General features: G+C 47.4%; 1 protein-coding gene and 1 pseudogene across 6 annotated transcripts in view; both read left to right on the forward strand.

The window, feature by feature from the left end:
- The window catches only part of Dapk2 (death associated protein kinase 2), a 115,268-nt gene extending 92,213 nt beyond the window's left edge, over positions 1-23,055 (forward strand). For 4 of the 6 annotated variants that reach the window (XM_047539802.1, XM_047539804.1, XM_047539801.1 and 1 more), the window contains 5 exons: positions 3,240-3,288; positions 4,065-4,091; positions 6,540-6,692; positions 7,693-7,738; positions 8,890-11,562. In XM_047539802.1, coding sequence (XP_047395758.1) covers positions 3,240-3,288; positions 4,065-4,091; positions 6,540-6,692; positions 7,693-7,738; positions 8,890-9,498 — 884 coding nt within the window. In that variant the 3' untranslated portion in view covers positions 9,499-11,562. Of the gene's footprint in view, positions 1-3,239; positions 3,289-4,064; positions 4,092-6,539; positions 6,693-7,692; positions 7,739-8,889; positions 11,563-20,144; positions 20,235-20,344; positions 20,429-22,833 lie in introns of those variants that run through there. The other 2 variants (XM_047539803.1, XM_047539805.1) reach the window with 2 other exon arrangements.
- Positions 408-981, forward strand: LOC124976836 (60S ribosomal protein L19-like; annotated as a pseudogene).
- Positions 23,056-23,450: the final 395 nt, after the last annotated feature.

Raw genomic sequence — 23,450 nt, forward strand, 5'->3', positions numbered from 1 at the left:
CCAAATCTCAAAAACGTGTCTCTAACTTACAGCATCAGCCAATTTCAAGCAACCAATATGTCCCTGAATACAGAGACAGAAGAGATGCACACAGTTGGTTCTCATGCATCAGTATGGTTTTGTTTGCACTGGATTTGTTTATATCTTATAGATTTATAGGGTGTCTTCTCTAGATCCTCTAAAAACTAAGATGACTTTATTTTCTCAAGACTCCTAAGAAACAGGTTATAAACACTTAGAAATTTCAATCTGAGCCTCAGGAATAAAAAGTCAACAGAGTCAGAGTTCTTTCCTTTTGCTGTCACAGCCGCAGCCATGAGAAAACTTTGGAGGACAGATCTTGGGAGTCTCATTTTTGCCAAGGAATGACTACCATAGCCTGATGATGGTTTACTGTATGTCCTAGCATGCTCAGGCTTCAGAAGAGGCTTGCCTCTGGTGCCCTTGCTATGGGAAAAAGGTCTGATTGGACCCCAATGAGACCAATGAAATCACCAATGCCAACTCTTGTCAGCAGATCTGGAGCTAATGGGCTGATCATCTGCAAACCAGTGACTACTGTCCATTCCCAGGCTCGATGCCGGAAAAATACACTGGCTCACTGGAAGGGCAGGCATATGGGCATAGGTAAGCGAAAGGGTACAGCTAATGCTCGAATGCCAGAGAAAGTAACCTGGATGAGGAGGATGCAGATTCTGTGCAGGCTGCTCAGGAAATACTGTGAATCTAAATAGATTGACTGTCACATGTATCACAGCCTCTACCTGAAAGTAAAGGGGAATGTGTTCAAAAACAAGTGGATCTTCATGGAACACATCCACAAGTTGAAGGTAGATAAGGCCCTCAAGAAGCTCCTGGCTGACTAGGCTGAGGCCGCAGGTCTAAGACCAACGAGGCACGCAAGCACCATGAAGAGCGCTCCAGGCCAAGAAGGAAGAGATCATCAAGACTCTGTCCAAGGAGGCAGAGACCAAGAAATAAAGCTCCCCTCTTGTGTCTATACATAGTGGTCTCAGTGATTATATAGATCAGCCCTTGAGGGGGGAAAAAAGTCAACTGAGTCAACAACTGCCAATAGTTTGGGGGATCAGGCATTTAAAAAGGCCCTCTAGCGACATGACTGGATCCATGAGAGAAATTTTCTTTTGAATAAAATTCTTAGGAAATAAGAGAAATCTTTAAAAGTTGTAAGCCCTTCAGCATGACCCATCCCACCCCCAAAAGCCAATGAATTGAACTTAAAGCTGAGCTGCAAAAAGCAAGAAAATTCATAGGAATATTCTTTCTTCCAACTTCCCCTGAAGGCAAGCGTGCATATCAGCAATTCAGTCAAAGGCTAACAAGGTGTAGATGTTCAAAGACAGAAGATACTGAAATTATCAGCTGATGACTATAAAATAAGTGGAATGTATACAGAAATAAAATGTGGAACCACAAGATAAGCAAGGAATAAGAGATGTCAAAAATGATCAGGCAAATTTTTTAAAGAACCACAGAGAACTTTAAGAAATTCCATATATAGTCATGTGCTGCCATCTGTCCTGGACTGCTACTTTAGAAGAGACAATAAAAATCAACTACTCAAAAAATGATCATAGTTTGGATGTCATGGCAATGTCAAATTGCTACAAAAGTCTCTAAATGCATAATTCTGCACCTATCTTCTTGGACCTGTCTGCAGATCTTTGTGGATCCTGCTGTGAAGACCAGGGTCCTAAAGAAAGTTTTTCATGTGCTTATCCATGAACAAAAAAGTTTGTTGCAATATTGTTCCAATAATAAAAGTAATGGAAGCCACCCAACTGCTCTCTTAAGAGGAGAATGACTGAAAAATGTTATATAGTTACACAATGAATTGTTGCATAATAGTGAAAATGGAAGATGGTGGATGAACATTCAATGAGCACTAGAAGCATGTAAAAGACAACCAAGTGACAACAGATGACATGCAGGGTGACACCATTTTTATAAAGCTAAAAATAAGCAAAGCCAGGGCAGTGATTATCTCAAAATGGGGGCAGTAGGAGAGTGGGAGGACAGACACAAACCTGTAGATGCAATGCTTTAGGTATTTTCTAGATAGAGTTTGCCTTTCCCACTCTCTGTCTCCATCCTTCCTCCTCCTCAAGGTACTGCCTTCTCTTTTGCCTCCACTTCATTGCCAATCTTTTTAAGTCATCGCTGCTCTTATCTCCAATTCCTACCTTCTGGACACTGAGCGCTGCAGTGAGCTTGAAGCCCAGTGCTCACTCTCCAGTGCTTACCTGCTCCATCTCTGGGTGGCATATGGTCTTCTGCTCTCCCGGCAGTCTTCTCTCCTACTCAACACCGTGGGCACCATGGTGTTGGCTCAGCTCCTGTTTCTTTCTGTACTTCAGTGACTCCAAATGTGATGACCCAGGCCCACTCCCCTAAAGCCATCTGCCACCCGGACATCTTCCCTGGCTGCCCCTCAGGCATCTTGGGCTCAGAATCTCATCTCAGTGACCACAAGGATACACTCTGCTCCTCAGAGGGAGGTCCCTTCTTTCTACCCAGACTCAGGGGAAGGTAGAGTCCTTCTCTGCCTTTTCTTCCCCATCGCTCTCCAGCACTGACCTGTGTCCACTAGAGAGTTCTAGAGCAGACCTCCATTGCTCCTTTCTCTCCCTTTGCTCCTTCTCCTTTTCTGGCTTTCCTATATGCTTTCCCTCTCCTTCACTATCAAGGCTTGCTTGTGGAAGTTCTCTACCAGATTAACAGGCAACTTGTGACATAGTCTGTCTGAGCTGCTATTAAGAAATGCCTGAGACTGAGTAATTTATAAGCAACAGAAATGTATTGATCACAGCCCTGGAGTCAGGGAAGTCTAAGATCAAGGTGTCAGCAGATTCAGTGTTTCACTGTGTCCTCACATGGCAGGAGGCGTGAACAAGCTCCCTCAGGTCTCTTTTAAAGAGTACTAGTTCCACTCACGAGGGTCCTGCTCTCATGACCTTCTCACCTCCTAGAGGCCCCACCTCTTTTATGCTATTGCACTGGGGATTAGACTTCTACCTGTGACCTTTGGGGGAACACAAATATTCGGGCCATACTTTTTCCTCAAAATTCTTAGATCCAGATCATCTCCATCTGCTGCTCAGATTTTCCTTACTAGAGAGGCAGGATGGAGACAGTTGGCAGCAGATTCCCTAGAATTCCCTACAAGCATTTCCTCTCATTTCTTCCTCCTCTTGACTTCTGAACATGACTCCTTTCAGCTCCAGAAATCGTGAACTATGAGCCCCTGGGGCTGGAGGCCGACATGTGGTAAGTTGTACAGGTCACCCAGGTGGCCTAGGGATCCTTCCAAGAACAGATGTTCTCGGGATCTTCTTCAGGTGTCATCCACTTGACTGTGAGAACACCATTCTCCACACTGACCTCTTAGAGCCTCAGATTGCTCCAGAGGTGCTGCCACTGCTGGAAACAGCAAGGCTAGGACCTGAGTCCAGTTAGTGCAGGGCCAGGTCAGAGCTCTGTCAGATGCACAGAAGCAAGGGTAGGGGCAGGGCCGGAGTGCAGCTCAGCCCTGGGCTGCCACAGCCATGGTCAGGATAACAGTGACAGTGGCTCAGTCAGTCCACCTAGTGTTTAACAAGGGTCTCCCACATCCTGGACACTGTGTTGGTCTGGGGGTGCTGCTCCGGTCAGTTCTCTGCACATGTGGGACTCTTTCATTTGAATGATGCTTGATAGTTGACTGAGCACCTGGTCTTTCAAAATCCTGCCAGCGGTCCTGGGAGGTAGTTCTTATTATCCTCATTATATAAGGAAAAATGGTCTCAGAGGTGGTGAGAGATGTGCCCAAATCACAGAACCTCTAAGTGCAGAGATCAGATCTTGAACTTGGATCCTTGGATTCCATGTGCTGAGTTCAGTGACTCCAGATGCATCCCAGGCTGCTGCTGAAGAGTGGGATGGAGAGAGGTGTGGGGACACCTGGAGGAGTCAAGTGACCTCTTTTCCCAAGACTGCATGGGGAGTCCCTTGCTGGTCTGGGTTGGAGGTAGGAGGCCCTGACTTGACTGTTTTCTGTTTTGCAGGAGCATCGGTGTCATCACCTACATCCTGTGAGTATCCCTGATTCCAGGGTTCCAACCCAGCTTAGATTGTGGGGTCCTAGCAAGAATTGTGGGATCCTGAGAGAGGGGCAAGTAGAAAGATGGACGGACATTGAATGAGTACCCACCATGAGCCAGATGTGCTAAGTCCACAAACCTGAGACTGAGTGTGCTAAACTGTTTCATCCATTGAACCCTGGCATTGAGTTTGAGCAGGCAGCCAGGGGAGCAGCCCTCCCTCCTGCATAACCCATGTCTGCATTCCTTGTGGAATGCCAGGGCTCCCCTGCCATGGGAATGTAGGGGTTAAATAAGACAACGCATGTGAATTCCCTTGTCCCTGCTCTGGAGCATGTGTGGCAGGCTTTTAGGTATTCGGTCCATCAGTGCTTCCCAATCGTCTTTCCCTCACAGCATGCGTGGAAAATGCCATTTTTATGGCCTGCTGCAGTGAGAGTCAGCCCATAGCCAGAGGGAACGGGGGGTACCAGTGCTCCAGGACTGAGGGATCATCTCTCAACACCCCCATGAACCAGCTTTCTGACTCACAGCAGCACTTGGACTGAGAGCTCTGCACAATGACACAGTGGATTCCCCTGAGCTGCAGAAAGGGTCTCAACCCTGGCTGCACAGTTGAGTTTTCAGTACCTACCGTGGCCAGGCCCACCCCAGATCTACATAAGTTAGAATTGCTAGGGGTAGGGCCTCTGCATCAGTCAATTTTAAAATGCCTCGCTGAATTTGATCGAAAGAGAGGCTGAACATCACTTCACCTGATCACTTGATCTATAATGCTGGATGACAGCCAGAATATTCAGATGTCGTCTCTTGAAATCTGGGTTTCTCCAGAACTCTAGTTTTCATACTGAACAATTAAGGAATTCCAGCATCTGCAGGGAACACAGTTGGCTCCCTTGAATTTGACACAGCTTTATCCATGGCCGGCACCATCATGGACATTATACCAGGATCTCAGAATACGGACATGAAGGAGAGCCTTCACTGCTTACCTGGGGCTCCCTGTCTGTGGGAGGCACACCATATAGCAACCTCTCACCCATGGTGATGGAGGTCATGCTGGAGGTATGAACACACCTCTGTGAGACACACAAGGCAAGGTGCTGGTTCCTGGAGCTGCGGAAGGTTTTAGTGAGAGAGAATGAGAAAGGTGTTTAAACTGGGATGTGTGGATGAAGTCAGTTCTCCAGGTGGAAGGGCTGAGAAGAAACAGCATGAGAAAAGGAAAGGTGAATTGTTAAATATGGCTGAAATGTACTGAGCATGTGGCAGTGACCACCTTCTGATGCTTTGCTCAGGGGTTTAGATGTGATCTATGGAAACTGGTGAGTGACGAAGGTTGTTGTATTCTAACAATGACAATAATAAGGGCTGGTAATTGTAGAGCATTAGTATGGTCCAGGATTGCACAGAGCATTTTATATATCTTTGCTCTTCATGTCAATCATGTGAGGTGGAAGCAATTATTTTCTTCACTTTACAAATCAGGAAACTGAAGCTCAGAGATGTTAAGGAACTTACCTAGGTTCACACAGCTAATGAGTGGCACAGCTGAAATTCAAACCCAGCATTGAAATATCCAAAGTTTTCCAGTACACCTTGCTACTTCCCTGCTAACAAAGAAGCAGGGGTTGGGGGTGGGAGATAAATATTCAAGGGATGTCTAGTAAGTAGAAACAGTAAGACTTTTGGCCAGTCAGGTAAGGAGGGACTTAAAAGAGACCAAGGTGACTGCTATGTTTCTAACAAGCACCACTTCACATTTGTGAAGCAATGTCATTGATCAAGGAAAGGAGCACATGCTGCGGGAGTAGGCTGGCACAGTAAGTCCCAGCGCATCTGGGTAGTGTTGTCCCATGAGCAACTGGAATGCAAATCAAGAGGTGGTAGCTTCAGAAGTCACTCTCTGTCTGAGGTAGCCTTGACAAACCCTGTGGGGAACCCACAGACCCCAGTTCCATGCCTCTGAGGATTTTCTCAAGTTGCTCCCTTGACCTGAAAGAGCTTTCCATCTCCTGCTCTGACTGCGGACAACCTCTTCATTCTCTGAGACACGACAATGCAGTTGTCAACTCTCCCATGGAGCTGTGCTGGGGTCCCCCTTTTTGGTGCTCCTCCAGCCTTTTATCTGGCTTTCTATAATTTTTTGCTTTGTTCTGCTGGGGTTTATAAAGAGCTCTGTCTGTTTTTTTTCTCTTCTCAATTTTTGTGTCCACTGAAGATGCAGTTTGTCCTGTCAGGTACTCGATAGGAGCTCCATAAAGTGTGTTGAATTGGACTGCATTGAAGAAGCTGCTGGTTGGCTGCCCAGAGAGGGCAGGCTCTGTTGCCAGGAGCCTCCCAGCCTCGTGCTATAGTATGGGTCAAGGTTCCCAAGTCCATGACCCCCATTTCCATCTCCAGTCCTGCAGTCATGTGGTTTCTCTCTGTTGTGTGTAGCCTCAGTGGAGCATCCCCCTTCCTGGGAGACACAAAGCAGGAAACACTGGCAAATATCACAGCAGTGAGTTATGACTTCGATGAGGAATTCTTCAGCCAGACTAGCGAGTTGGCCAAGGACTTCATTCGGAAGCTTCTGGTTAAAGAGACTCGGTAAGGGAACAGAGAAAGGCACTGGTTTCTCAGGTACTGATCCTCTTCTGTTACCTCTGTCAAAGATGTCAGTTTGTGCTTGCTTTGTGGTCTAATCTGGGCAGATACTAAGAAGAGTGACTGGCCAAGACTTGACTTTCATCTTGTTTACTCAAGTTTTTCTGCTTTCTTCTACTGAAATGCCAATAACTGTGTGTATGTGTGAGAATGTGTGTGTGGGTGTGTGTATGTGTAAATCAGCCTATGTTTCTTAGGACTACCTTGTGTAGTTTTTCCCAAAGGCACCTCAAACTCAAATTAGAGAAATAAAGTGCCAGGGTTTTCAAACCAGTTCAGATGGGGAGTGGAGGAGGTAGACCCAGAGAGGTCAGTACAGTGGAAAGAGAGGAGACATGCTAATCTGACCCCTGCCAGGGCCCAGGGTGAGCCCCATTGTTGTGGGGTCAAAGGAGGACATGGGTGGGGAATATAGGGGTACTGGTTGCCCAGAGGAGGACCTAGACAGGGCACGGGGAAAGGCCCAGAGACTCTAGAAAATTATGTCCTCTTGGTCCCACAGACTTCAGAGAGGGCCATAGTGGTACTAAGTACTAAGGTCAGTACTTGGGACGGCCTCCACTATCTGGGAACAGGGCAGCAAAGGACAGAGGAGGCACCTGGGAGGCAAACAAAAACCAAAGGTTTAGCAATGGAGAACTGACTCTTACAGGATTCTGGAAACTCAGAAGAGCACTTATGACCCCTCTAGAGGGTGGCGTTAGGGCTTTCAACTTTGGAACTGAAGGTGAGGGCTCAGGTCAAAAGGTCCTTCTGTTGTGGTTCTGCCCAAACCTCTTTCCTGGGACCGTGGGGCATGCAGCCAGTTCCCATCCATCTCTGCATCCTCCATTATGCTATGTTGATGACATGGTCAAAGAAGGCCTGAGAATGTGAGAACGGAAGCAGCTGCTCCCAGATCCTATCCTCATGGATCATCACCATTTTCTAATCCTCATTGCAGGAAACGGCTCACCATCCAAGAGGCTCTCAGGCATCCTTGGATCACGGTAAGGGCACAGTGGTGAGTTCCAGTGAGCAGGGGTCCCTGCTCTGTCACCAGGGCTGGCTGTAGCAGCCAGATGCAGAGCCTTTTGCTGGAAACACTGATCCTTGGGCACAGAAGACAGTTAGTCAGGGGCCCCAAGGGGCCTGACTGTTTTCAAATAGTGTTATGCTAACTGAAGTTTGTATTTCTAGGTTCAAATAGCTTATAAAATGAAACCCTGACTTTGTAACCAGGGCTCCTTCTTTCTGATGTTTAGGGCTTAGGTAAAGGATATCCCTCAAATCAGTTAGCTACTTTCCATGGACACCATGAAACCTTAGGAATTGGGCTCTGAGACAGAAGCCTGGTAGAAACAGAGGCTGCTGCCCTGTTAGGGCAATTCTGTTCCATTTAGGGGAGGGCCAGGGGAAGAAGGTGAGTCTCTGTCTAACTCGTCTTGTAATCAAGCTCCAGCCACTGGTTTTCCAGAGGGTCTCACAGTCTGGTATAGTGAAAAGTTTTTTGGGAAAGAGAGAATCAGAGACCAGTAATCTGCTGACTGACTAGCTGTGTACGCTCCAGACTTCTTATTTGCCTTCATCGTTAGAGAAGAAGGCTGGCAGGAATGATCTGAGCGTGCGGACAATAGGGTAGAGATCTGTGGACCATGGGGAGCAGGGAGGGTTGGAGTGGTCTGGGAGATCAGGTCCATCTGCTTGCTGAGGGATGGGGAAGACCAAGGGTCCTCCAGCCGCTTCCTGCTGGGCATGCTGAGTTTTGCCAAGGCCCAAGGAACCCCAAAAGAGAGACATCCCTCTGCCTCCCTCTGCCAGCCATGGCCTTGCCTACTCCAGCCCTGGAGTGGATGTCTGCAGAGTCCTGATTACAGTCTGCTTGTCTGCCTGAGCCCCTTTACATGCTGTGCGTGTGGAAACCCTCTAATAACTGTGGACCCCTGTGCCCTGAAGTGAGCATGCAGGGAGCATTCCTTTACTTCTTGACCTTTCTTATGGACTGTGGGGTTGCTTACCCCACCCTGGCTCTCCCTGTGGCCTGATGCATGCAGTGAATGCCAAAAAGACCAACGTGTGTGCCTTCCACCTGCAGCTTGGACTGCCCTTTGAAGCATGCATCATATTAACATTCTGGTTCTTATGTCTGAACATCTGCCAGTCTGAAGGAGAAGTCAGAGCTCCTGAACAGCGGAAGACCCAACCCACCCAGCTGAAGACCAAGCGTCTGAGAGAGTACACTCTCAAATGCCACTCAAGCATGCCCCCCAACAACACTTATGTCAACTTTGAGCGTTTCGCCCGTGTGGTAGAGGACATGGCTCAGGTGGACCAGGGTTGTCGTGCCTTAGTAGGGGCCCGTGATACTCTCCAGGATGATGTGGAAACCCTGGTGTCCATCTTCAATGAGAAGGAAGCTTGGTACCGAGAGGAGAACGAGAGCGCCCGGCACAATCTGTCCCAGCTCAGGTACGAATTTCGCAAGTTGGAGTCCTTGAAGAAGCTCCTGCGGGAAGACATCCAGGCCACAGGGGCTAGCTTCGGAGGTGTGGCCAGGAAGTTGGACCATCTGCACACACAGTTTGAGGCTTTGAGGCAGGAGCTCTCAGCAGACCTACAGTGGATGCAGGAAGTGATGATCAGCTTCCATTTGGAGAGTGGGGACACAGATGGCCTGGGAGCCATGTTCCACCAGGATGCCAGTGATTCCCTATCGGAGCTGCTCAGCAGGTCGCACACAGAGGAAGTCCTGGCCAGCCTGAAGCTCTGAGCACTAGAACCCCATCAATACAGCACTTTCTCATCCTCCTGCCTCTGCATCCAGCTAGAATCATCCTGTAGAGTGCATGTCTGTAGGGTGGCCTTCCAGCCCTCTCCAGAGAATCCACAGTTGCTGAGGTGCTGGTTAATTATTCATTCCACACCTCCCCTCACCAACCTGGATTTCTGAGAGAGCGCTGGCAGGGCAGCCAAGCTGTTAAAACAATTAGAAAACAAATTCCCCTCACCATACCCTTTTCCACAGGGAGTACAGCACTCCCTGGGGAGATGCTTGAGACTGGATTTGTGGTGATGGGTTTGTTTGCCTCTCTCTTCCCACCTGCATGCCTTAGGATTACAGATCTTGAGTGATATTTGAGTTAACTAAGGATAACTAAGTCAGCATGGTACTTTCCTGCTTCAGAAGCAAGAATTTAAAATGCACAGAGAAAATAATACTGCCTTTTACTTGAATTGACTTCTCACTTAAGAAGTCCTTGTGTCTGTGACCTCACTTGATCCTTAAACAACTCTTTGAGATGGAAAAGTAGGCGATGATATGATTTCCATGTAACTGATGAGAAAACTGACTCAGAGAGGGAGGATGACTTAGGATCATTCACAGCCAGCTGATGCCAATGAAACAGCAATCCAGGTGCGCATCTCCAAGATGAGGCATGTGGGAGGAAGTAGTGAGGCTTATTGTAAATATCCACCTTAGTATTAAAGTTCAGATCCCAGAAGCCGAGTAAGCAACTTTGTGTATCTTTCCAGGGATGAGTGGAGTGTACACACCCGCACACGATCGTTCTAGGAGCCATGCCCCAGACGGTGCAGTCACTGTTCCTACCCAGCCCTGTCCCTGTCTGAGACCAACCTACAGAGCAGGAGGGAAGGGGAGCATCTCCCCTCTCTTCCCTTTTCCCCCCAACTTCTGGCTAAGGGCCCCAACTGTGCATGAAAATGAGGACCTAAAAGTGCTCACCAAGCGGTTCCTTTTCCTAGGTAGTAGGCCATTGGGCCTTGAAGGTCTAAGAGACTCCATCAGTTTTTGAAGAGGGTGGACAAGAAGACTGGGAAGTACAAGGCTCAGTGGTCCCTTCATGACCCAAAGCTTTGAGCATCCCTCCTTGGGAATTATGTAATCCCATCCCCCTTTCCCCAAAGGAGGAAGAAGTCAACATAACCATAAAATCGTATCAGCAGTGCAGGGAGTATGGACACAGCACTGCTAGAAGTTTGGGGTTGGGAGGGGTCCAATTATAGTTTCAAAGTGCCTTCATGGCTTCACAAAACATCCCTGTCAAGTATTTGGATTGAATATTATTCCCAGTTTAGAGATGAGGAAACAGAGAAGATGTGATTTATTCCAGGTCATATCATTAATGACAAAATAGGAACCTTCTGATGACAATCTGTGGCTCTTTCTGCTTCCTCTAACTGCCCCAGTTTCTAGGAGTTTACTGTCAGCTTGTGGAGGCAGATGATATCCAGATTCATCTGTTCATTCACCAGTAATTTTCAGGCACCTACCAACTTCCAGACACTTGGCTTGACTGGTGATACGCTGCTGAGTCAAAAACAGGGCCCATCTCTTGCCTCACGGAGTTCTCAGTCCACTGAAGGATTCCAACATTAACCAAGAATCATTCAACAGTAGAACTGTGACTGGGACATACACTAAGAAAGGGATGCGTTCCTCAGTGCCAGAGCCTGCAGTGGGGCGTTTGATCTGGTCAGAGGAGGTGTTAGTCCCTATGGCAGGGATGCTGGAGCTGAGACCAGCTAAGCAAACAAGGGAGAGAGGTGTTCCCAACAGGGCCATCATGCCAGGGCTCTGTAATGAGAGGGGCATGAAAGACTGGAAGTGGAAGGACAGTAAGAAAACTGGAGGAATGTGGTGTACGTAGACATGGCTGGGAGGAGGCAGGACAAGGACCCTTGGTCACATTAAAGAACTTGCCAGGCATGGTGGCACATGTCCGTAATCTCAGTGTCTTGGGAGGCTGAGACAGGAGCATCGCAAGTTCAAAACGCCAGCATCAGTAATTTAGTGAGGCCCTAAGCAAATTAACAAGACCCTGTCTCAAAATAAAATAAATAAATAAATAAAAGGACTGGGGATGTTGCTCAGGGCTTAAGCACCCCTAAGTTTAATCCCTGGTACCACTATCCCCCCCTGGAAAAAAAAAAAGAAAAAAGAAAAAGGAAAGCTCTGCCTTTGTCCCTGGAGTCATGGGAAGCCACTGATAACTCCTGAACTGGTGTTGGAGGGGAAATGCCCAGTGAGCAACATAGACAGGAAGTGATTTAGGACAATACATATTTTGATGTCATGAAACCATTTCTTCAGAATCTTATCTCCTTTTCTATTATCAAGCTGAATTATTTCAAATATCACCTACAATACTTGAAACAGAATCTTTTCATCAAATATAAGAAACCATGATTTTTTTTTTCTTTTGGTACCAGGGATTGAATCCAGGGCTGCTTAAACACCAAGTCACATCCCCAGCCCTTTTTTATATTTTATTTAGAGACAGGGTCTCCATGAGTTGCTAAGTGCCTCACTGTGGAGGCTAGCTTTGAACTTGTGATCCTCCTGCCTCAGCCTCTTGAGCCTGGGGTTATAGGCATGCACCACCACACCTGACTAAGAAACCATGATTATGAGATGTATCATTATTTTATGTACCATTGAAAAATAAAAAAATGCCCAACATGGAAAGCCTAATAGGAGAGCCCCAGACACATAAAGCTGTGACACTCCTAGTGAGAGGGTAAATGAAGGCTGCCGTGAAGCAAGAGAGAGCAAGGGAACACATCTCAATGTGGAGGCTAGGCGGGGATGAAAAATCCTCCTGAGAATGGGAGGCCCGGGCTGCTTGTCCCCATGCAGGGTTGCACTTCGCCACAAGCTATGTGATACTGAAGAACTTCAAGCAAGGAATGTCATGGCCAATAGTCTGAGGCTGGGTGGCCTCACAAGGCCAGCAAGAGCAGTCCTCTCTGGGAGCACCTGCCTTCACTCCAGGCCCACAGCAATGATATGACATCATTAATTGGGAGATGCCTCCTGATAACTGAGATCCAAAAACCTGGATCTTGGAATCAAGGAAAGATGACAAAAACCCTATTTCTCTATCTGAGAGAATTGGTACAAAATGACCTCTACAATTTCTCCAGAGATTTATCTGCCCTGTCATAGGATGCTGTATACTTGTTTGGCATAAGAGTCTGCAAATATTAAAAGTCCCTTTGGCCACGTCAATAAATGTTGACCTTCAATGCCAGGCTTCCTGAGGCCAGGATGACTGCCAATTGAGCAACACAGGGCATACTTTCTGGTGAAGGTCAAATACATGCAAAATAATAATAATAATAGGAAGAAGAATATGGTGGCAAGGATTTGAAATAGGAAGATTGGTAAAAGGGAAGAAGAAGTGGTTATCTTAGATTTGTGGAATCAGCTACACACCACCCAATATCCTCAATTCATAGCCTAGTAGAGGGCAGGACTTGTTCAGTCTCCAAGCTGATCAGCCCCCGAGCTGGGCACCCAGCCATACATAGTTTTCCTCACACAGTAAAGTGGTCCTGTGTGTGTTTCCAGTCATTGGTAACTGCTTCCCCTTTAAGATGTTTCAAAACCAGAACTTTTCCTGTACAAAGAGCATCTAAAGACAAAGTACATTGAGAAGTGCCCCCATGTCTCTCAGGGAAACCAGAGAAGACTGTGACCTTCCTCTGCCACCTGCCAGTAGAACTCCTTTGGCATCTCAACCTGGTGCTGAGGGGAACCCAAGGAGGTCTGTGGAAAGCAGCCAGTGGACCTGCTTGCTCTGTTCTCCACATGCCCATGGTTGGCATTGGAACAGTGGTGGCAAGGGCAGGACTGGCCATGGTGGATGGGATGTGGGAATGGAGTATTCCCTTGAGGCCTTGAGGGAGGACATCTTGGGGGGCACTGCTCTGTGGACAGGCTTCTCTGCCATCATGGAGGATTTTTAGTTCACCAGAATTAAGTGAATTAAAGGTCAACTATCCTGCTCAGTTTAAAAACCATCCTGGGCCATTTGGGAGGAGAGGGTGACTGTGTAACATCTCCCTGATTCCTAAGGAAGCTGGAGAGTCAGCCCTCTGGGAGGCAGCAGCGGTGACCCTGCCCTGGAGCAGATGCTCATGGCTTATCTCTGTCTGACTAGTTTGTATCAGGAAGGGTGGCGGATGGTTTGGTAGTCAGTGATTTTGCAGATGCTGGAAGCTAATAATGGCAGGAGAAGCCAGAGTGTCCTCTGTGAGCTCCCTCCTCTGCTAGTGACTATGAAGATGGCAGCTTCCATCTTCACTGGATCACATAGCACAATTGGTCCATGTTGGAGGTGGCTGTGTGCCCAGCAATCACTTCCCACTGCCCACCTTTTGTAAATGTCTGTGGAACTGAATGCCTTTTCTCCTTTGTCTGTGAAGTTCTTGGCCTGTGGAGAAGATTCTTTACCCTGGAGAGGAACCCAACAGAGGGCATATTTGAGTTGCAGAGGGGCCAATTCAGTTGAACAAACACTGATTGTGCTCTGGCTGGTGGTGGGGTGGGGTGACTGATAAGGACAAGACAGCCCCTGAATGAAACACTCAGTATCTGCAGTTAATGGGGACCCAACCAACTGGGAGGTGGGAAAGGCCAGGGTAAATGATGAAATAGAATATTCTAAAAATCAGGAGAGAGTTGAATTCTGACTAAGATAGGATAGGAGAGATGCAGAGAGCAGAGGTCTTCTCAGGGCACCAGCCCCATTGCTGACACCCCCACCACCGCCACCAAGCTGTTTCCTTATGAAGAAGGTGCTAAGTAGAATTCCGAGGGATGGCCGTGAGCCCAGATTGGGTCAGGAACTCAGAACTATTGGGTGGAGACTAACGAGAGAGATTACAGAGATTAAAAAGAGGAGAGTTTTTATTTTTAGCTTTTTATTATGGAAAATTTTCAAAACTTACCCAGAAGTACAGAGAATAGTATGGTGAATTCCAGGTACTTTTACCCCACTTCAGCTGGAATTAAGTCATGGTCAGTCCTTTTTTTTGGTACTGGGAATTGAACCCAAGAATGGTCAACTACTGAGCCACATCCCCAGTCCTTTTTTTTTTTTTTTTTTTTGGTGGGGGGTACTGGGGATTGAACTCAGGGGCACTTGACCACTGAGCCACATTCCCAGTCCTATTTTGTATTTTATTTAGAGACAGGGCCTCACTGAGTTGCTTAGCACCTCACTTCCTCACTTTTGCTGAGGCTGCCTTTGAACTTGCAGTCCTCCTGCCTCAGCCTTCCAAGCTGCTAGGATTACAGGCATGCACCACTGTGCCCTGTACCAGTCTTTTATTCATCCCCCTGCCACACACACACTATTTTCTGGAGTATTTCAAGATTTTAACACATACTTCAGACTTAATCAATTCATAAATTCTTTAGCATGAATCTCTGATAGGATTTTTTTTTTTCAATCCTGGAAATTGAACCCAGGGCCTTGTGCATGCTAGGCAAACACTCTGCCACTGAACTACATCCCTGGCCCTTTTTATTTTATTTTGAGACAAGGTCTTGCTAAGATGTCTAGTTTGGTCTCACACTTGGATCTGCCTGCCTCAGCTTCCCAAGTAGCTGGGATTACAGGTTGTATGCCACCAAGCCCAGCAGTACTTTCTTTTTTATATAACCACCATGCCATTATTACACCTGACAAATCAGCAATAATTCCTCCATCTCATCTGGATACTCATTCCACACTCACATGTCCCCACATTTTTCAAGGGTGTCCTATTAAAGGTTGGTTTGTTCATATCAGAATCCAAACATAATTCACACATGGCATTTGGTTGACATCTTTCAAGTCTCTTGAAACAGTACCAGAGGGAGAACTTTGGAAGCTTTTGCTGGAGATGAACAATTGCTCAGAAAACTGAAGGTCCTAGAGAAGAGAATTAAGAGTCCCCATGTGTCCATTCTGAAACCTAACTCAGAAAAGTCAGACCAGGCAAGGAAAGGGGTATTGCCACCTCCTCCCATTCCTTGGTTGCTGTCGGGGACAGCCTGTAGCTCTCCCCACCCATGAAGAGACAGACACCCAGGTACTCACAAGCCTCACCTGCACCTTCCTGAGAAATGGATGTGAGGCCAGCCATGATGGGGCTCCAGCCATGAAAGTAACCAGTAAAGGAAGAGCGGAGGTGCTACCTGGAGAGATGCAATTGAGGAAGGTGAGGCCCAGAGTGTGTCCTGGGCAGGAAGGAAAAATGGGTGACCCAGTTCCATGGTGTATGAGACTGGAGAGATGGAACAGATGGAGATTTGAAAAGTTGCAATCTGTTTTGCTGTTTCTACAGGAAGCCTGGTATTTAGAGAAAAGCATCCGGGGTGTAAAGCTGGGGTCCCTTTTTCATGAATTGTTTGTGACTCCTTCTTCCTCTCCTGGCTCTGTGAATGTGGGCGCCGACCTAGAACAGCCCACCAGACTTTTCAAAGCCTTTTGCATCTGTATAAAAAAATCTGACTCTAGCCACCACTGCTTTCGGTCTTCTTGTCTCCCTTCCTGACATCTTCCCAAAACACAGAACATACTCCTTCAAGAGCCAGGTGGGAATTGCCCAGACTCCTGGTAACCCTGATGGGCCACAAGGTCAGAAGACAGTTACTCACTGTTTGCAGGGAGGAAAGCACCAGGAGAAGGCAGACATAGCTCCTTCTCCCCCTCACATTCTCAATTTAGTCAAAAGTGTTTGTGTCACAGTCCTTCTGGGAGCAAATTTCACTCCAAATTTGTCTTTGACTTTCCAGGCTGGGATGATAGCATTAGCCAGGCGTTGAGCCTTTTAGCAACCAGGGAGTTCCATTGATTAGGAAAAGTAAGCCAGACAGACTCATACCCTGGGTGGCTTCCTCCTCAGGGGTCATACTGTGGTTTTTCGCATATGAACAGGACCCGAGAAGTAATTGCATCACTTTCCATTAATGACCCTGGGAATGGTCTCACCTGGCATTTCATCTGGGCCCCTCTGCTCAGTGGCTGATACTGCTGGGCCAATAGGAAGGGGAGATTCTCCTTAACAGGACCCCCTTGCCTGTGTTGATCTTCCAACCATGAGGTCAGCCATTTTTCTCCTGGGTGAGGGTACCCAGCAGTAAGTGGACAAAAGAGGTTCCTTCTCTCTCAGAGCCTATAACCTCACCTCATAAGCTTTCCTTGTAAGAGACAAGCGTCCTCTGCCAGGGTTCAGCTCAAAGGACAAATTGTGGCTGAGTGAATAACAGGTAGGAGTGAAATTAGAGGTAGAAAGATTTTATGGATTGGGAGGCAGCATGCTAATCACCTTCGAAGGAGATACTAGAAGCCAGGAGGTATTCGGGAGGTGGGACTCACAAAAAGCAGTCCAAATTAATACAGAATAAAATGCCAGGCAGCGACACATGCAGTAGAGAAGACTGTCATAAGCATAGTGAGTAGTGGGGGGCTGTTGGGGAACTGTTTTATCTAGGGGGATCGAGAAAGATTTCCCTGAGGAGGTGATGTTTGAACAATGACCTGAATCAAGAGACAAAGTGATGTAAGAATGAGCAAGGGCAAAGACCCTGAGACCTTGGGTTTAAGATAAGCAAGCTGACCCGTTCAGGGGAGGAGGAGGCAGATGCTGGCCTTGGAGCCTCCAGGAGTATGCTGGGTTGTATGGAGAGTGCTAGAAAGCCACAGGAAGACTTGGAGCAGAGGGAAGGCAAGTCCTCAGCACAGATGGGCTGCCCTCTACCTGCTTTTTTTTTTTTTTTTCTTTTTTCTATTTTTGTTGTTTTAGACATACATGACAGTAGAGTGTATTTTGACATATATGTACATGGACTACAACCCATTCCTAATTAGGATCCCATTCTTGTGGTTGTACATTATATGCAGTTACACTGGTCTGGTTGTTTATTCATATACGAGCAAAGGAAAGTCCTCTGTCTGCTTTTGTGCCTCCCTTCCAGGTGGGACCTGGACCCAGGCATGGCGATAGGTGGTTTGAGGAAAGGGTCAGGAGAGCTGGGCGTGGCCTGATGATCCCTTCTGTGCCCTCATCCTTTTCTCTTCCCTTTACCTGTCTCCTTCTTCCCCTCCTCTTTCCTCCTGCACTCTTTGCCCAAGCCAATGTGTGCCCATTTGGGAAAGTAAGCAGCCCCTGGCTTTCCCATCTCCCATCTACGTCAAGATTGCCAGAACTCTGCCCCTGCTCCTTGGCCCCCAGAGAACTCTGCATCTCACTGATAGACTCATAGCACCCTTTCAGTGGACTCAGCAAGGTGACCTGAGCCTCTCACTGCTGAGAGTGAGCAGGTCCCAGGTCCTTGGATATCATTCTAATTTGTTTCTTGAGCAGCTCAGGGAAACAACCTGGCAGCTATTAAGTACCTAGAGTTGTTGGTTCTGGGCAGAGAGGAGAGAGGGACTGGAGGCATTGATACAGAGATGAAAAAATTTCTGTGCTCTGGGGTTGCTTTCCAGCGGTGAGATGCCTCCACTGAAGAGGTGACAGAGATAGCTGCCACACATGGAACGGTGCATACAGGTGCTTTGGTCATGCCAGGGGGAGACATTTTTTTCTTGGAAGCAATTTGGAAGGAGGTCACACTTGCATTAGGCTTTGGAACACTTGGAAGCCTTCTGGGGGCATTAGGGGATGGTCCTGCAGTGGGTCCCCTGCCAGATGCAAGTCCGGAGCAGCATGGGCCCACAGTATGCGCTGGCTTTCTTTTGGTGCCCGATGAGAAAAGATAAACAAGAATGGAGATGTACTCCGCATGTGGTTAAAAGACAAGACCAGCCCTGGGGAATCAGTGAGCTACCCACCCTCAGCACTCACCAGGGCCAAATATGACCTTGCCATGAGAAGGTTGTCCTAGTAGAGAGAAAAAATCTGCACAGGGACCTTAGGGGTCATCCTGGGCAATTCGTTTTCTTGAGGTCATGGGGTCCTTTAAGAATCTATGAAAGCTGTCAACTCAGAAGAAATGCTTGTCTGTGTAGACACACTAAATTGTTTTTTTATTGAGATATTATTCATAGCTCATAAAAATTGCCATTTAAAAACGTACAATCCAATGCTTTTTAGTATATTTACAGGGTTGTACAACCACCATTGCTTTCTTACTCCAGAGCATTTTTTTCATTACCCCAGAAAGCAATGCCATACTCTTTGTAGTCATCCCCCATTCTCTCCTTTCCCCAGCCCCCAGCAACTTGATCTACGTCCTTTCTCTGGATTTACCTATTCTGGACATTTTATACAAATGGAATCATGCAGTATGTGGTCTTTTGTGTCTGGCTTCTTCCACTAATGTTTTCAAGGTTCATTCATGTTGTAGCACATATCAGTACTCAATTTGTTCTTATGTATAATGTTGCTGAATAATATTCTGTGTATGGATACTATGTTTTGCTTATCCATTCATCAGTTGATGCACATTTGGGTCATTTCTACTTGTTAGCTCTTATGCTATGAATATTCACATACACATTTACACACTAAAATTTGCAGACCACATTTCAGAGATTTACAGAACCCCTGAAACCTATCTCATGACCTAGAAAGGTCTTGTTTTATAAAAAGAGGGAGCCAGACACAGTGTCACTCGCCTGTAATCCCAGCAGCTGGGGAGGCTGAGGCAGAAGAATTGAGAGTTCAAAGCCAGCCTCAGCAACTTAGTGAGGCCCTAAGCAACTTAGTGAGACCCTGTCTCTAAATACAATATTAAAAAATGGCTGGGGAGGGGCTGGGGTTGTGGCTTAGTGGTGGAGTGCTTGCCTAGCACATGTGAGGCACTGGGTTTGATTCTCAGCACCATGTATAAATAAATAAAGGGTCCATTGCCAAATTTTTTAAAAAAGCATATATATATGGCTGGGGAGGTGGTTGAGTGGTTAAGCACCCCCAAATTCAATCCCTATTACCAAAAAAAAAAAAAAAAAGAGGGAATTTGAGAGGAGATGGAGAAGGCAAAAGGGCTAAAGATAATTTATTACTGTTTGTTGAGTGGTGCTAGGTTAAACTCTTTATCTGACCCTCAACAACCCTGTGACATATTATTATTCCCCATTTCAGACAGGAAAACTGAGGCTCAGAGAAGCTGAGATGTAAGCTAAGCCTCCACTGCCAGGCAGCGAAGGGCCACTACACATCTGTCCCCACCTGACTCCCACCAATGTCCCTATTTCCTTCCATTTATTTTCTAAAGATGTGTTAATCCTCCATCTGCCACCTAGGCATCCATTTTGCTAAACCCAGAGCCAGCCCAGCACTCAGGGAGCATCCCAGACTGCTAGAAAAGGACCCTGTCCCTGGAGTGCTGTGTGATGGAAGCCCCTGCCTCCTGCTCTCCCCCTTCAGAAGCCAGGCCTCCAGCCACGCTGGCATGCCTGTCCGGTTGTGGTAATAATAGCTCAGGGGCATCCATCTCCTGAGCAGCGGAGACATCTGTAGCCATTGCCCTCACCCTGACGCTCCCACTGCACACCCTGCCTGGCAGGGAGGTGTCAGGGGCAGGTTGAGGACGGTGTGTGGCTGGGGTTCTGTAGGGAAGTGGGCAGCTGCTGTCTAAAGCCCAGTGACGCCATCACACTCTGCTTTGTCTTGTAGCCGGTGGACAACCAGCAAGCCATGGTGCGCAGGGAGTCCGTGGTCAACCTGGAGAACTTCAAGAAGCAGTATGTCCGCAGGCGGTGGAAGGTGTGTGCGGTTTGGAGTGGCAGGGGGAGGGGGCCAGCCAGGCTCCTGGCCTCTCTCCAGGGTCCCTGGGCACATTCTCACCTGGCAGCTGTTTTCTCTCCCTCCCTCAGCTCTCCTTCAGCATCGTCTCCTTGTGCAACCACCTCACTCGCTCCCTGATGAAGAAGGTGCACCTGAGGCCAAATGAGGACCTGGTGGGTAAATGCAGGACCCTTTTGGGCAGAAATCTGGGGTGGCTTGAAGCTTGGGGGCAGGGGGACCCTCTGTCCCCGCTGAGGCAGGTGGGTATTGGGTATTTCCAGCCTCTTCTGCTGGCACTGTGCTCCTCTTCCCTGGAGGTTAGGGTGTAATCAGCAGAGGTTTATGTTTGGGGGCCTCTGGCTGGTGCTGGGTGGGGTGCTCCAATGGGACAGCATGAGCTTTTGGAGAATCTCGGATTCTTTCCTGCTCCATCTTTGAAGAGATCGCTGCTGCACTCCTCCCCATCCCTGCAGCACCACCCTGAAGATTTATAGCCCTCAGGGGATGGTGGGGACTCTGGAGAATGAGCACCACAGACTGTTCAAAATTTATTTCTGACAATCCAAAAATCTACTTCGGAATGGGAATTTTACATCCTCTTTTCGATTTTTTCCATTTCTAGTTTGCTTTAGATTACCATTATTAATAATAATATTTAGATGCTTTCTTATACTTGTTACAGTTTATGTATCTTACTTAAAATAAGAGGCATATAATGGAACATGCTGATCAAGAGCATAGCCTCTAGAGCCAGACTGTCAGGATTCAAATCTGCTACTTACTAGCTGTGTGACCATGAAGAAATTACTTAACTTTTCTGTGCCAAAATGTCATCATTTGTAAAATGGAGTTCCTACCTCGTAGAGTAGTCATGGGGTTTCAATGACCTGTCCTTGAAGTTTGGCACATAAATGTTCTGTGCATGCTAGCAATTATTATTATTTATTGTTTAAAATCCTCCTGTAGACTTTGAAATACAACACCAGTGTCAGTATTTCAGTCTGTAGCCGTTCCCTGGAAGCATCTCCCCACTGGTCACTGCATGTGAAGGGGGCCACTCAGGAGTGTCTGAGTTGGCACAGACCAGGACAGAAGGCAACTCCCTGATGAAGAAGGGACAGGGAAGCAATTGCCTGAGATGCCCTAAGCAGCCTCAAGATACACAGCACTCAGGCTGCTTCCCAGGACCCAGCACTTCCCGTTTGTCCCCAACCCCCTACATATCCCGGAGTTCTCTTTCTTCAGTCTGGGCTCTTGTTTATTCCTGCTCTTGCCAAGGCTTGAAGATTTATGACCCCAGAAGCCTGCAAGGCTTTGGCCTAGCCAAATGCCTTTCTGGCTGCTCTCCTCGCCTGCTATAAAGGGGACTGGACCACTCTCTCTGCGCATCCCTGTCAATCACATGCAAACTTTACCCAGATTACTTTTTTGTTGCTTGGCTCTGACTCATGTTAAAAAGTTGCTGGTCAGCAGAGCTTGAGTTATTTTTATTGTAATGGCTAGGCTTGGTCCAGGATGTATTTGGCTAAAGTTGATCTTGCCCTTGGATTTCCTGCTAGCTCAGGCCAGCCTGGGAAGGTGCATGACAGGCAATAGGCATGCCTTTCATTAGCCCCTGACCCCACTGCCCTGACGAGATGCAGTCTGTGGAGAGAGAGGACCAGAGAGTAATTGCGAAGAACGCACATTCCTTTCCTAAGTTTTGTCCCAGAATAAACACTTAGAGATGGTTTTCTTTTGACTCAAACACTCAACACTGTCAGCTCCATGGCTCATTCTACAAGTGGAAAAGGATTGAGTCCCAGACATATATAGTTTTCCCAAAAGGGCTTTTCTTTAAAAAAAAAAAAAGAAAAGAAAAGAAAAAAAAAAAAAAAAGATAAAAAGATAATGATAAGACCTTTTGTTTACAAAATATTGAAATTGAACATTCAACAACAAATTTTTAAATGACTTTCTGAAGTCTGAATTAGTTCTTGTTTTAATAATTTTAATGATGAGATTAGTTGGTATGACCTGAACAGAAAGACATCATGCCTTTGGGTTGGTCGCCTGGGCTCTGCTTTAGCCATGTCGGGACTGACAGACTATACTGTATATCTCCTTCCTTGTTCATAAAAATGAGCTTTTCGGAAGTGGTTTCCTTAGAAAAGCTGCAGAGCAAGGCTTGCTGAAGGTGCAACGGAAGCCAGTCAAGAGGGAGGGGGTTGGAATGGTGGCTGCAGAGCGTGGGGAGGAACCTGTAGCTCACCTCTCTCTAGACTGAGCCAGAGACTCAGCAGCCCACAGCCAACTTATCCTTACGTGCAGCCTCAAAGTGCTCCTGATGTAATTTTCATTATTAACGATAGGGCCTCTCTTGGTACCTGGTTTCCCTTAGATGCCCTGCCTGCTTTCCTGCCTCCCAGAAAGCCTCAAGTTTTTGTTCTGGCCTCACTTCAAGTCCCCCACCAGACCCCTTCCTTCCAGTGGTCTCCGGATATACCCCAGCCCAGGTGTATCAACTCAGGCTGCCCGCCCATCTCCATTCCTGGCATCCCATAACCCCCTGCCCTGGTCTTCTTTTTTTTCCCCCCAGAGGAATTGTGAGAGTGACACTGAGGAGGACATTGCCAAGAGGAAAGCCCTCCACCCCCGGAGGAGGAGCAGTACCTCCTAACTTGGCCTGGCTTGCAGTGGCCAACAGGGAGGTCCAGGCCCAGCAGGGCTCTCTTCTGTGCAGACTCTTGGACCCAGCTCATCACCAGCAGCCAGGCGTTCCACATTCCTGAGCACTTTGCAAGAGAGGGGCCTGCAGGATTCAGAAGAATCTGCAGGGGAGCCAGGAGACCCTGGGAGCTCTGGCTATCTCCTATGGAGGAGTCTCCAGCACTTCCAAAGCTCTTTATTCTCCATGAAACTGGCTTTAATCCATCTGCCAATCTCAGAACCTGGGGCGGGGGTGTGGACTTGGGAAAATGATGTAAAACATCATCTTCATCCAGGCGTGAAGGTCAGATTCAGGCAGCTCTTCTCACAGGGTGAACGAGTTCAGAACCAGTCTGGTCAAAAATCACACCAGGAAGACAAAGGCCTCCCATTAAGGGAACAGTGAAGAGAATCTTGGAATATGAGGGACCAATCTGTGACCTCCTAGAACCCACTGGAGTCAGGACATCAGACTGACCAACATACTAGACCTTCTAGAACAGTCAT

This window comes from Sciurus carolinensis, chromosome 2, assembly GCF_902686445.1.
Source record: "Sciurus carolinensis chromosome 2, mSciCar1.2, whole genome shotgun sequence".
Taxonomy (NCBI): Eukaryota; Metazoa; Chordata; class Mammalia; order Rodentia; family Sciuridae; genus Sciurus; species Sciurus carolinensis.